This window comes from Hemiscyllium ocellatum, chromosome 4 (assembly GCF_020745735.1).
Source record: "Hemiscyllium ocellatum isolate sHemOce1 chromosome 4, sHemOce1.pat.X.cur, whole genome shotgun sequence".
NCBI classification, from domain to species: Eukaryota; Metazoa; Chordata; class Chondrichthyes; order Orectolobiformes; family Hemiscylliidae; genus Hemiscyllium; species Hemiscyllium ocellatum.
This window is the reverse complement of record NC_083404.1, coordinates 78,866,839-78,881,295: the sequence shown is the minus strand read 5'-3', so window position 1 is coordinate 78,881,295 and position 14,457 is coordinate 78,866,839. Positions and strand designations below refer to the sequence as shown.

Here is a 14,457-nt window from a genome sequence, read left to right as displayed (position 1 = left end):
GTTCAATCTGGATAAATGCGAAGTGATTTTTTTTGAAAGGTCAAATTTGAATGCTGAAAAAGGATTAAAGACAGGATTCTTGGTAGTGTTGAGGAACAGAGGGATCTTGGTGTTCAAGTACATAGATCCCTCAAAGTTGCCACCAAGTGGATAGGGTTATTAAGAAAGCATATGGTGTTTTGGCTTTCATTAACAGGGGGATCAAGTTTAAGAGCTGCGAGGTTTTGCTAAAGCTCTACAAGTCCCTGGTGAGACCAGACTTGGAATTTTGTGTCCAGTTCTGGTCTCCCTATTATAAGAAAGATACAGAGGCTTTGGAGAGAGTGCAAAGAAGGTATACCAGGATGCTGCCTGGGCTGGAGGACTTGTCTTATGAAGAGAGGTTCACTAAGCTTGGACTTTTCTCTCTGGGGAGAAGGAGGAAGAGAGGTGACAATTCACTCCTGTTCCTTTCTAAGCAATTGTCTGGAGGCATTCTCACCAGTATGGATACAAGACTTATTGTCTCCTGTCATCTTCAGCACCAGGTCCTCACATGCTACGTCAGAAAGGGACTTGGGGTACATGTGCACAGAACGTAGAAAGCTAGGACACAGATGTGGCAGGTAGCCAAGAAGACTTATGGAAATTTGGCCTTAATTTCAAGCAGTTGGTGATTAAGAGTACGGAAGTCTTACTGGTACTGTACAAGGTGCTAATGAGATCACAGTTGGAATACTGTGAGCAATTTTGTCCCCTTATTTAAGGAAAGATATCGCTTCATTGGATAAGGTCTACTTGAATGATTTTTGGTCCAGAGGTATTATTAGCAAAAATTGAACAAATGTGGGAGTCTACTCACTGGAGTTTAGAAGAGATTGAAACTATATACGATACTTAAAGGACTTGACAGAGTAAATACTAAAAAGATTTTTTCCTGGTGTGGGAGAGTCTGGGATCAGAGGGCAAAAGTCTCAAAATAAAGGGGGGCAAATTAAAGACTAAGACGAGGAGGAATTTCTTCTTTTGGAGAGTTGAGAGTCTTTGGAGCTTCTTGCCGCAGAGAGGTTTGGGGGCAGACTTCTTGTGTATGCTGAAGGCTGAGATAGATAGATTATTGATAAGTAAGGAATGCAAAGATTATGGGGAAAGGACAGGAAAATGGATGTAAGGAGTGTAAGACCAGCCATAATCTTGTTGAGAGGCAGAGCAGGCTCGAGGGTCTGAATGACCTACTCTTATTCTCAGAATTTTATGGTATTATTTGAAAATTTGGGAGTTTGCTGTCAGCCATACTGTGCTACCTTCCTTTTCGGTAAACCAGACCTTTTTCTGCTTTAACTTCCAGTCGACATTACAGCCAGAATTCACCAATTTTAAAGAGTGCAGGTTGGCTTTGCATAGTGCCACAGGCTTTAAGTGATGCCAGCCTGGTACAACATTGGGCCCACTGATCAGTCACACAACCACTTAAAGCAGCAGCAAGTATGAAGTGTGCCAGCATTTCTTTGAACTGGTCAATCATGCATTGTGATGCCAATGCTTCTTTTCAGTGGTTACTTCATTTTTAGTCTTTGATCTTTTTCCATTTCTGCTCAGCATGTCATTTTGAGTATAAGTCGAACATACTGATGGCAAACTGTCATCTTGCCCTCTTTCCCACCAGAAGAGACTTGCAAATGCTATTCAAGAGAAGCTGCAATCATTTATTTTAGTTTGATATTCGTTTCTAGTGTCCATCATTTTTACAATGATCACACGTCTTTATAATTGTGTGTTTCAGTGTGTGTATCACATTTGAGGATCAAAAAAGATGCTCCTAGTACTAACACATTGTTGACCGCTCTATATGTATTAGTATTTTGCAAATCATTCTATTCACTCCATCTGTCTCCCTTCTTTGCAGTCAGCAGAACCAGTAAGATGTGCTCAATGGTCCTTTCTTCTAGGGAAAAATCAAATGCTTGAAAAATGAATTTTTATATTTTTGGTTGTTTTCACTCAAAGCATCTTAGATTTGAATGTTTATGTTGATAATATTACAATTTCTTTTTTTAAAAGAAGTCAGTTTTGGCTACTGGTTAAACAAAATAAATAGTCTTGCCTTTACCTATGCTTTGTAATGAACGACAGGTTCAAGTTCTGCGTAATGCTGGGGAAGAAGTAACTCTCACAGTTTCATTTTTAAAGAGAGCACCTGCCTTCCTGAAACTCCCTTTGTATGAAGACTGCACATGTAAGCATAAAACCTATTTATACTTGGAATTGGACTGGATAAACACTACTGTCATTGCTGGATAAACACCACTGTTGTTGCTTACATATTGTTTGTGTCATTTCAATTCATACATCTTCTAAGTGTTTAATAATTCAGATTGTACAGAAGGTGAGCTTGAGTTAATCACTATGTGATTTGTAAAAGTCTACACCCGTCTTTTGCTTCAACACTGGGTTTACGTCAAAATTTACATGATTTAATAAGTCATGGTCTTTTGAGGTGATATAAAATCTTCCATATTCAAGACGAATGAATCCAGAATTGAAGTTAACTGACTTCTACAAACTAAAAATGTACATGGCGCTTAAAAAACAAATTAGGTTTTAAAACAGTTGAGCTTGTTTGGATGCAAGTCAGTTGAATTCAACAGTCTGACGAGATCATCAAACCAGAGAGATCCTAATCCTTCTTTTTCAGATGTATGGGCCCTGATAATGATATGGACAAGGTTTCAGAATTGAGGGGAAGGGAGCAGTTTGGAGGCATTGGAAAGTCTGAAATGCATCTTTCTCCGAATGCCAGCTCTGTGCAGGACATTTCATTGTTTCCAGCCAACAGTCAGTATGATTGACAGAGTTGCTTACTGTCAAGAGTGTAGTGCTGGAAAAGCACAGCAGGTCAGGTAGCATCCGAGGAGCAGGAGAGTCAACTTCTCGGGCATAAGCTCTTTATCAGGAATGAGGCTTGTGGGTCAGGGCTGAGAGATAAATGGGGGAGGGGGGTGTGGAGGGGGTGTGTGGGGGTTGGCGGGTGTTGGTTGGAAGGAGGTAGCTGGGAAAGTGATAAGTGGATGAAGGTGAGTGAGAAGGTGATATGTCAGAGTGGGCAGTGATGGACGTGTCTGAAGGGTAGTGCCGAGTTGGAAGCTTGGGATAATGGGGGAGAGCAGGGGAATGAGGAAGCTGTTGAAATCCTCATTTATCCCATGTGGTTGCAGGGTCCTAAGGCGGAATATGACGACTTGCTCCTCCAGGCGTCAGGTAGTAAATGATTGGCGGTGGAGGAGGCACAGGACCTGCATGTCCTTGACGAAGTGGGAGGGGGAGTTGAAGTGTTCAGCCATGAGCCGGTGGGGTTGGTGGGTACGAGTGTCCCAGAGATGTTCTCTGAAATGATCCACAAGAAGGCATTCCAATGTAGAGGAGACCACACTGGGTGCAATGGATGCTGTAGATGACATTTGTATAGATGCAGGTAAATTTCTGATGGATGCACTTCCTACGGTGGCAAGGAAAGTTGCAGGAGTGGGGTGTGGCAGATGGGGGGTGTGGACCTGATGAGAGAGTTGTGGAGGGAATGATCTTTTTGGATAGGGGTGGGGAGGAAAATATATCTCTGGTGGTGGGGTCCATTTGGTGGTGGCGGAAGTGACAGAGAATGATGCCTTGTGTGCGGAGGTTGGTGCGGTGGAAGTGAGGATGGGTGAGGGGGGGTCCTTTCCTTGTTGCGTTGGGGGCGGGGTGGTGGTGGGGTTCTAGGACGGTGGTGTGTGAATTGGAGGAGATGTGCTGGAGGGCATCGTCAACTACATGGGAAGAGAAGTTGCAATCATGGAAGAAGGAGGCTATCTGGCACTTTTTGAGGTACAATTGGTCATCCTGGAAACAGATGCGACGGAGGTGGAGGAATTGGGAATTGTGTTATTACAGGAAGTAGGGTGGGAGGAGGTGTAGTCTAGGTAGCTGTGGGGGTCAGTGGACTTGTAGTATATGTCTGTGGTTAGTCAGTTGCCAGAGGTGGTGATGGAGAGGTCCAGGAAGGGGAGGGAGGTTGCAGAGATGGTCCAGGTAGACTTGCTTGCTGGTCAGATACAGAAGGCTGATGAAGAATACTTCAGCCGAGGAGCAGATTATTTAAGCAAGGAATCATGAGGAACAGATAGATCTTGGTTTGGGCTATGAGCAATTGTGATGGGAGAGGATGACTTAGCAGAAGAAAACTCAAAATGGGCTTGAAATAAATTAAAGTGGTGGGGTTTGAGGGGGTGTGGTTTGCTTGTTGGACTTCGAGAAAACACTCCTGTCTCTGATTGTCTGCAAGGAGTACTAAGAAAAAGATTCATCTGAGAGATCCTTATGCTTCCGTCAAAAGTTTAAACAACGCATCTACTTCCTGATAGTTAACCCGCCCTCTCATGCTGTGTTTTGCAACAAGCAAAACCTGAAATATGCAGGTTCCAAGTGTATTTGAAATATTTTACTTCTGTGTTCCCGTCTGACACAACCTACTTAACCTGAGGATTAAAATTACTCTCATGACCACTGCTTTAATTGAATTACTAAGCAAATAAGTCTTTCTGTCTAGGTGATATGGCTACAGACAAATTGAACCATAAGTCCTGCCACAAATTAGGAACAATAAGTCATAATATATCAGGAGTTCACCTTTCATTCTTCTGAACTCCAGTGAGTGGAGTCCCAACTAGTTTAGCCTTTGCTCATAATACAGTCCCTTCATACCAGAGATCATTCTAGTGAACCTTCTTTGAAATGCTCATAATGGAATTATATCTTTCCTTAAATAAAGGGATGAAAATTGCGGACATTACTCCAGATATGGCCTCACCAGCACCTTGTACAGTTACAGTAAGATTTCTGTGCTCTTATACTATCACCTCCTTGAAATAAGCGCCAAATTATCATTTGCTTTCCTGACTACCTGCTGCACTTGTGTGCTAGCTTTCTCTGTTTTGTGCACAAGTATCCCCAAGACCCTTTCTCTATTTAAATAATACTCTGTTCTTTTATTCTCCCTTCTAAAATGAATAACTTCACATGGTCCCACATTCTACTCCATTTTGTCAACTTTTTGTCCACTTGCTTAACTTATCAATGTCTCCCCGTAAACTGTTTGTATCCCTCTCAGAACATGTGGTTCACCTATATTTGTGTTGTCTGCAAATCTTGCTGCAGTTCATTTGTGTTCTTCCTCCAATTTATTCATCTATATCATAAATATATGTTTGTGGTCCTTGCATTGATCCCTGTGGAACCCCACTGGTTACAAGTTGCCAACCTGTAAAACAACAGCTTATTCCCACTTGCAGTTTCCTGCCCATTAGCCAATTCTCTATCCACGCCAGTATTTTATCTGGAACACCTTGGACTCTTATGATTTTAACTTTTTGTGAGGTACTTTGTTGAAATCCTTCTGAAAGACCAAATACAAAGCATCTACGGTTCCCCCAATCCACTCTGGTTGAGACTTCCTCAAAAACTCTAATAAATTAATCAGACACGACGTCCCTTTCATGAAATCATGCGGACTCTGCATGATTAGATGATTTTCCAAATGTTCTGATATTACTTCCTTAATAATTGATTCCAATATTTTTTCCAACAACAGATGTTAGGATAATCAGCCTAGAGTTATCCAATTTTTGCTTCCCTCCCCTTTTTGAAAAGGGTGTCCAATTCTCCCGTACTTCTCCAGAATGCATGGATTTTAAAAAAAATTACAACTAATGCATCCCCCAAAATTGTAGCTATCTCTTTTAGGATCCTAGGATGCAAGCCATCAGGGCCTGGGAACTTATCTGCCTTTAGTGCCATTGGCTTGTCCAATGCTACTTTACTGATGGTGATGGTGTTTAATTCCACTCCCATATTCTTTTGTGTTAATGGGATGTTTGAAGTATCCTCCTCTGTGAAGACTCATGCAAAACATTGGTTCAACTCCTTTTCTGTTCCCTTGTTCCTCATAACTATCTCTGAAGATTCATTTTTAAAGGGGCCTATGTTCACTTTGAACTCTTCCTTCCTCTTTTTACAAAATTGGAAGAAATTCTTATTGTCAGTTTTACTTTCCTTGCCAGTTTCCCTCATATTTCATTTTATCTTTATTATCTTTGTAAACCTCCTTTGCTGGATTCTGAAATTTGTTTTCCAACATTATACTGTTCTTAACTTCCTTGGTTAGCCTCTCTTGCAATGTTTTTTCCTGACTAGAGTATATGTTTGCTATGAGTCATGAATTACCTCCTTAAATGCCTGCCATTACATGCTTACTGTCAGAGCAACTGTGCCATGTTTCACAGAGACATTGCTCACTCCTGCCATACCTGACTGTGCCTTGAAAGCTGATTCTCCACACATCGCATGGACCACATGACGTCCTCAGGTAAGGCAAAGGGCAGAGGGGTATGCTTCCTAATTAACACTTACTGGTGCTCAGACCCTCTGCTCCCTGGGCCTAGAATACCTTACAGTGAAATATCATCCCTATTACCTGCCGCGTGAGTTCACCTCCGCCATTCTGACAGCAGTTTACATACCGCCCAGATGGATGTGAAGAATGCCCTGGATGAAATTTACACTGCCACAAATACTGTGGAGACAGAATTCCTAGAGACCTTATTCATGATGGCCACCAACTTCAACCAGGCCAACCCCAAGAGGGAGCTGCCAAAATGCCACCAACACGTCTCCTACCCCACTAAAGGATCGAACATCCTGGATCACAACTGTACAACCATCAAAGATGCCTACCTCTCCATTCCCCCATCCACATGTTGAAAAATCAGATCACAGCACTATGTTCCTCTTTCCAGCCTACAAACAGAAGCTGAAATAGGAAGGTCCTTCACAGAAAGCAACAGAGTGCTGGTCCGAGGCAGTGGAAGAGCATCTCTGGGACTGCTTGGAATTGGTGGACTGCATTGTATTCAGATACTCAGTGGAACATCTGGAGGTGTATTTCGCCATCATCATGGAGCTCACTAGCAAATGCATGGAGACTGCATGCCAAAGAGGTCAATGCAGGTATTCCTCAACCAGAAACCTTGAATGAAGTGGAAAATCCACTGCCCACTGAAGACCAGGTGTATAGAATTCAAATCAGATGACTTAGACCTATACACAAAATCCAAATATGACCTCCGCAAAGCCATCAGAGATGCTAAAAGGCAGTATCACACCAAGTTAGAGGATCAAACCAACCATAAGGACTCCCACAGCCTGTGGAAAGGTCTAAACAACATAACAGGATACAAAATGCTTCATGCCCTCCTCAATATGTTTAATGCTTTCTCTACTTGGTTTGAGCAGAATGTCAGCAACACGGTGTCACCTGGCCCAACAGCCCTGGACACACCTGATTCTCAGTCACCACTGCAGATGTCAGATTGTTTTTTCTGAGAGTCAACCCAAGGGAGGCAACAGGCCCAGACAGAGTCCCTGGCCATGCACTTAGATCCTGTGCAGGTCAGCTGGCAGAAGTATTCACTGGCATCTTCAAACTCTCTGTCCTACAAGCTGAACTTCCCACCTGCTTCAAGAAGGCCACCATCATCTCAATACTAAAGAAAGCACATGCAACATGTCTTAATGACTACCATCATGACCTTGGTAATCATTAACTGCTTTGAGAGGCTGGTCATGGCCCACATTAACTCTAGTTTCCCAGCCTGCCTTGATCCTCTGCAGTCTGACTACTGACATAACAGGTCCACAGCGGATGCTATTTCTCTAGCCCTACACTCATCCCTGGAACATCTGGACAACAAGAATACCCATGACAGACTCCTGCTCTATGTTAAACACCATAATCTCCTCCAGACTGATCTGAAGACACCAAGATGTAGGTCTCAGCTCTCCCCTCTACAACTTGGAAGATAGGCAACGGCTGCATGATAACACTCAACACTGGAGCCCCCTCCTCCCCAACCAAGGATGCATTCCCAGCCCTCTACTATACTCCCTGCACATCCACAAATTCCGAATGAATGCCACCTATAGATTTGTTGATGATACCAACATGGTAGGACAGGTATCCAACAATGATGAGTCAGCATACAGAGAGGAGATAGAGGGCTTGGTGCCATGGTGCAATGATAATGATGATTACATCCTTTTCAATGTTAGTAAGACAAAAGAACTGATCATTGACTTCAGAAAGAAAGGAGGACAACATGCCCCCATCTACATCAACAGAATGGAGGTTAAGAGGGTTGAGACTGCCAAGTTCCTTAAAGTAATGATAACCAATAACCTGTCCTGGACCTCCCATGTAGATGCAATGGTAAAGAAGTCAGAACCAATGCCTCTTCTTCCTGAATTGGCTCAGGATATTTGGCAAATTCATAATGACCCTCATCAACTTTTACAGATGTACCATAGATAACATACTATCTGGGTGCACAACTGTGGGGTACAGCAACTGCTCCGCCCAGGACTGTAAGAAACTAAAGAAGGTTGTGTGCACAGCCCAGACCATCACAGAAGTCAACCTCCCATCCATGGGCTCCAATTACACCTCTCATTGCCTCAGAAAGGCTGCCAACATCATCAAAGGCCCCTCCCACCCTGGTAATGTTATCCTACAACCTCTTCCATCAGGCAGATGATGAAAAATCTTGAACACACTCACCCACAAGTTCAAGAACAGCTTCTTCCCTACTGTTGTTAGACTGATGAATGGACTCTCTAACTTTGAATAATGTTGATCTTGTTAATGTTGTTCTTGCCTTGCACACATACTGTGCAGTGTAACCTGCAAGCATTACTCTGTCCAAGTTTGTTTCATCCTATAATCTGGATGTCTTTGCTTACCACGATCTGCCTGTAATGTGATACTCACAAACAAGCTTTTTACTGTACTTCGGTACACGTGATAATAAATCAAATCAATCATCAATCAAATCCTATAAATCTGTCTGCACAGTTCTTTTTAGTTAACTCTATCTTAATTTCTTTGTCATTTCCTTTATTTAAATTAAACACAGCTGTTTCTACGTTTCTCACACTCAAACTAGATATTAAATTCTATCATGTTATGATCACTGCTATTTCAGGCATATTTTGCTTTGATGCCATTTACTAAACCTTCATCATCGCCTATTGCCACTTTCAAGATAGTCTGTTCTCTGGTTGATTCCATGACATATTGCTGTAGGAAACTATCCCTCTTGGACTGTATATATTCATTGTCGCAGCTACCCTTTCTACCTTGATTGAACCTAAAAACATAAAGATTAAAGTCAACCATCATTATTGCTCTATTCTTTTTACCTGCTCCTGTTATTTGTTGATATATACCCCTTCCGATAGAATGGCTACACTTTGAGGGTCCAGACTTCCACCAGTCTCTTCTTCCCCTTGTTGTATACCCAAGTGGATTCCACCATCCAAGCTGGGATGCATCATTTCCTCCACAAACTTCATTTTGGTTCATTCCCCTCCCTTGTTTCCTGTAATTTTTGATTTTTATTAATGTGATACTGCCCCTGGTGGTTAGTGGTGGTAATCTGTTAATTGGGTGTTGTTTATTTGGTGGGGGGGGGGATCCTTGAGATTAAAAAAAGCTTTATTTTTAAGTGGGGAATTCTGGGTAATCCAAGATGGAGAACAGGATAAAATGTCTGGTTGTAACAGACTGCTCCTTTTTTTAGGTATTTTAGGTGTTGGAGATGATTTTGTCAAATTCTAGGAACTGCAGTTAGTGTTTCATATGCTGTTGCATTGTTTTGGAACTTTGGAGGAAAAAAGTCTAAACAACAGCACTTTTAAAAGGGAGGGGAACAGACAAAGACAGCACATGGTCAGATTAGCGCAGGAGGGAGGGAGTGTGTGAGAGAAAACGAGAGAAAGAAAACACAGTGGTGAAGCTACGCAGTTACTGCCTTTGCTGTTGATTTCATGTGTCGTTAGACATCGGAGGTGCGTCTGGGAAAATTAACAAACAGTGAAATTCACGCCTGATCTTGGAGAGGTCACAGCACAGAAACAAATAAATGAACAGTTTTAAGTCTGGCCTTGCTGTAAGTCTGCAGTTGTGAGAAGATTTGGTTCTTTGTTGATTATATGTTTAACTGAGCTGTGTTTCTTGATTAAACTTAAAAATATAAGCTATAGGTTTTAAGTTAGCCTGGAACAGTGTGTTGCAGAGGATTAAGACTATTTTCTGGGTCTGCAAATTGGAAGAAGCAAAAATGACCCTTAATGGAGTGATATGCTCTTCTTGTTGGATGTGGGAGTTTTGGGAGAGTTTACATGTTACTGAGAATTGTATTTGCAATAAATGCAGTTGGTTGTGAATGGATCGGTTGGAGTGACATTCAGTGGCAATGAGGAATTTGCAAGAGCAAGGGATGTGATGGATGGCAATTACAGGAAGGGAGAAACGCTGTAGATACAGTACCATAGATGGGTTAACTCCAGGAAAGGTAAGAGAGGTAGGCAGGTAGTGCAGGAGTCTTCTGTGGCTATCCCCATTTCAAATAAGTATGGTGTTTTGGAAAATGTAGGGGATGATGGATTCTCAGCAGACTGTAGCACGAGCAGCCAAGTTTCTGGTATCGAAACTCACTCTAATGCAATGAGGGGTATGTCGGGTTCCAAGAGATCAAATGTGTTAGGGGATTCTCTAGTCCAAGGCACAGACAGATCTTTCTGTGACCAGCAGTGAAAAACCAGAATGGCGTGTTGCCTCCCTGGTGCCAGGATCAAGAATATCTCAGAGAGGGTGCAGAATGTTCTCAAGGGGGTGAGGGCCCATTGGGAGAGGGACATAGGAAGGGGAAAGGATGATGTTCTGAAGGGAGAATATAGAGATTTAGGCAGGAATTTAAAAAGGAGGTCCTCGAGAGTAGTGATACCTGGATTACTCCCAGTGCTATGAGTTAGTGAGGGCCGGAATAGGAGGATAGAACAGATGAATACATGGCTCAGGAGTTGCTGTATGGGAGAAAGATTTGCATTTTTGAAACATTGAAATCTCTTCTGGGGTAGACGTGAACTGTACCAGAAGGATGGATTGCACCTGAATTGGAAGGGGACTGATATACTGGCAGGGAAATTTGTTACAGCTGCTCGGGAGGATTTAAACGAATAAGGTGGGACCCAGAGACATAGTGAAGTAAGAGAGCAATCTGAGACCGGTAAAGTTGAGAAAAGAAGAGAGTCAAACAGTCAGGGCAGGCAGGGACAAAGCAGAAAACAAGGTAGGACTGATAAATTAATCTGCATTTATTTGAATGCAAGAGGCCTAACAAGGAAGGCAGATGAACTCAGGGCATGGTTAGGAACATGGGACTGGGATATCATAGCAATTATAGAAACGTGGCTCAGGGATGGACAGGGCTGGCAGCTTAATGTTCCAGGATACAAATGCTTCAGGAAGGACAGAAAGGGAGGCAAGAGAGGAGTGGGAGTGGCGTTTTTGATAAGGAATAGCATTACAGTTGTACTGTGGGAGGATATCCCTGGAAATTCATCCAGGAATTTGGGTGGAACTGAGAAATAAGAAAGAGAAACCACCTTATTGGGATTGTATTATAGGTCCCCTAATAGTCAGTGGGAAATTGAGGAACAAATTTGGAAGGAGGCCTCAGTTATGTGTAAGAGTGGTTATGATAGGGGATTTTAACTTTTGAAACATCGACTGGGACTATCATAGTGTGAAGAGTTTAGATGAAAAGGAATTTGTTAAGTGTGTACAAGAACATTTTCTGATTCAATATGTGGATGTACCAATGAGAGAAGGTGCAAACCATGACCTACTCTTGGGGAAATAAAGCAGGGCAGGTGACTGAGGTGTCAGTTGGGGAGCACTTTGGGGCCAGCGACCATAATTCTATTAGATTTAAAATAGTGATGGAAAAGGATAGTCCAGATCTAAAAGTTGAAATTCTAAATTTGAGGAAGGCTAATTTGGATGGTTTTACGCAAGAACTTTCAAAAACCGATTGGGGGCAGATGTTCGCAGGTGCAGGGATGGCTGGAAAATGGGATGCTTTCAGAAATGAGATGACACGAGTCCAGAGACAGGATATTCCTGTGACAGTGAAATGAAAGGCTGTTAAGTATAGGGAATACTGGAAGTCTAAAAAAATTGAGGGTTTGGTTAAGAAAAAGAAGGAAGCATATATCAGGTATAGACAGGATAGATCGAGTGAATCCTTAGAAGAGTATAAAGGCAGTAGGAGTATACTTAAGAGGGAAATCAGGAGGGATTTGCCAAATAGGGTTCAGGAGAATCCAAAGGGTTTTTTTACAAATACATTAAGGACAAAAGGGTGACTAGGGAGAGAATAGGGCCCCTCAAAGATCAGTAAGGCGGTCTTTGTGCGGAGCCTCAGGAAATGGGGGAGATACTAAGTGAGTATTTTGTATCAGTGTTTACTGTGGAAAAGGACATACAAGATAGAAAATGTAGAGAAATAGATGGTGACATCTTGAAAAATCTCCATATTACAGAGGAGGAAGTGCTGGATGTCTTAAAATGCATAAAAGTGGATAAATCCCCAGAACCTGATCAGGTGTACCCTAGAACTCTGTGGGAAGCTAGGGAAGTGATTGCTGGGCCCCTTGCTGAGATATTTATAGCATTGATAGTCGCAGGCAAGGTGACAGAATACTGGAGGTTAGCTAACGTGATGCCAGTACTGAGGAAAGGTGGTAAGGACAAGCCAGGGAACTATAGACCAGTGAGCCTGACGTCAGTGGTAGGCAAGTTATTGGAGGGATTCCTGAGGGACAGGATGTACATATATATGGAAAGGAAAGGACTGATTAGAGATACTCAACATGACATTGTGCATAGGAAATCATGTCTCACAGACTTGATTGAATTTTTTGAAGAAGTAACTAAGAAGTAGACCTGATCTAAATGGACTTCAGTAAGGCGTTTGACAAGGTTCCCCATAAAAAACTGGTTAGCAAGTTAGCAAGATCTCATGGAATACAGGGATACAGAACTGGCTAAAAGGTAGAAGACAGAGGTTGGTGGTGGAGAGTTGTTTTTCAGACTGAAAGCTGTAACCAGTGGAGTACCACAAGGATCAGTTCTTGGTCCATTACTTTTCGTCATTTATATGAATGATTTGGATGTGAGCATAAGAGGTATAGTTAGTGAGTTTGCAGATGACACCAAAATCAGAGGTGTAGTGGACAATGAAGAAGGTGATGAAGGGCTTATGCTTGAAACGTCGAATTCCCTATTCTTGAGATGCTGCCTAACCTGCTGTGCTTTAACCAGCAACACATTTTCAGCTGTGATCTCCAGCATCTGCAGACCTCATTTTTTACACAATGAAGAAGGTTATGTCAGATTACAATGGGATCTTGATCAGATGGGCCAGTGAGCTGAGAAGTGGCAGATGGAGTTTAATTTGGATAAATGCGAGGTGCTACATTTTGGGAAAGCAAATCTTAGCAGGACTTGCACACTTAATGGTAAGGTCTTAGGGAGTATTACTGAACAAAGAGACCTTGGAGTGCAGGTTCGTAGCTTCTTGAAATTAGATTCAAATATATATAAGATAGTGAAGAAGGTGTTTGGTATGCTTTCTTTTATTGGTCAGAGTATTGAGTACAGGAGTTGGGAGGTCGTGTTGCAGCTATACAGGACATCATTTAGGCCACTCTTGGAATATTGCATGCAATTCTGGTCTCCTTCCTATTGGAAAGATGTTGTGAAATTTGAAAGGTTTCTGAAAAGATTTACAAGGATGTTGCCAGGGTTGGAGGATTTGAGCTGTAGGGAGACGCTGAACAGGCTGGGGCTGTTTTCCCTGGAGCGTCAGAGGCTGAGGGGTGACCTTATAGAAGCTGATAAAATCATGAGGGGCATGGACAGAATAAATGGACATAGTATTTTCCCTGGGATGGGGGAGTCCAGAATTAGAGGGCATAGGTTTAGGGTGAGAGGGGAAAGATACAAAAGAGACACAAGGGACAAATATTTCATGCAGAGGGGGGTACATGTATGAAATGAGCTGCTGGAGAAAGTGGTGGAGGCTAGTACAATTGCAACATTTAAAGGGCATCTGGATTGGTATATGAATAGGAAGGCTATGGAGGGATATGGGCCGGGTGCTGACAGCTGGGAGTAGATTGGGGTGCGATGTCTGGTCGGCATGCATGAGTTGGACCGAAGGGCCTATTTCTCTGCTGTACATCTCTATGACTCTATTTTGTAATTCCTCTCTGGGGCTATACCCAGCTGTTCTGGGAGAGGGGGTATGCAGGGTCCATCAGTAATTTCAAAGCTTTTCAGAAGCAATGGGTGCAATAGAGGCTGTAGTGCATTCTAACCCTCACTAATTACGTTTTGATACAGTTCCTTCCTTGCTTTCTCCTCTGTTTCATCTTTGTAACTGTTACACTTCTATGGTGGGCAATGTTTGTAATTTCCTTAGTTGAACCCTCTACTAAGGCAAAAGTTCTATTTGTATCAACTCTATCTATAACCCTAAGGTTTTG

The 14,457-nt window shown here is 42.5% G+C and overlaps 1 protein-coding gene across 1 annotated transcript in view; it reads left to right on the top strand.

The window, feature by feature from the left end:
* sntg1 (syntrophin, gamma 1) overlaps positions 1-14,457 on the top strand; it is a 555,024-nt gene that overhangs the window by 398,793 nt on the left and 141,774 nt on the right. The window contains exon 8 of the mRNA XM_060824345.1: positions 2,113-2,215. Within this exon, the coding sequence (XP_060680328.1) occupies positions 2,113-2,215 (103 nt within the window). The remainder of the gene's footprint in view (positions 1-2,112; positions 2,216-14,457) is intronic.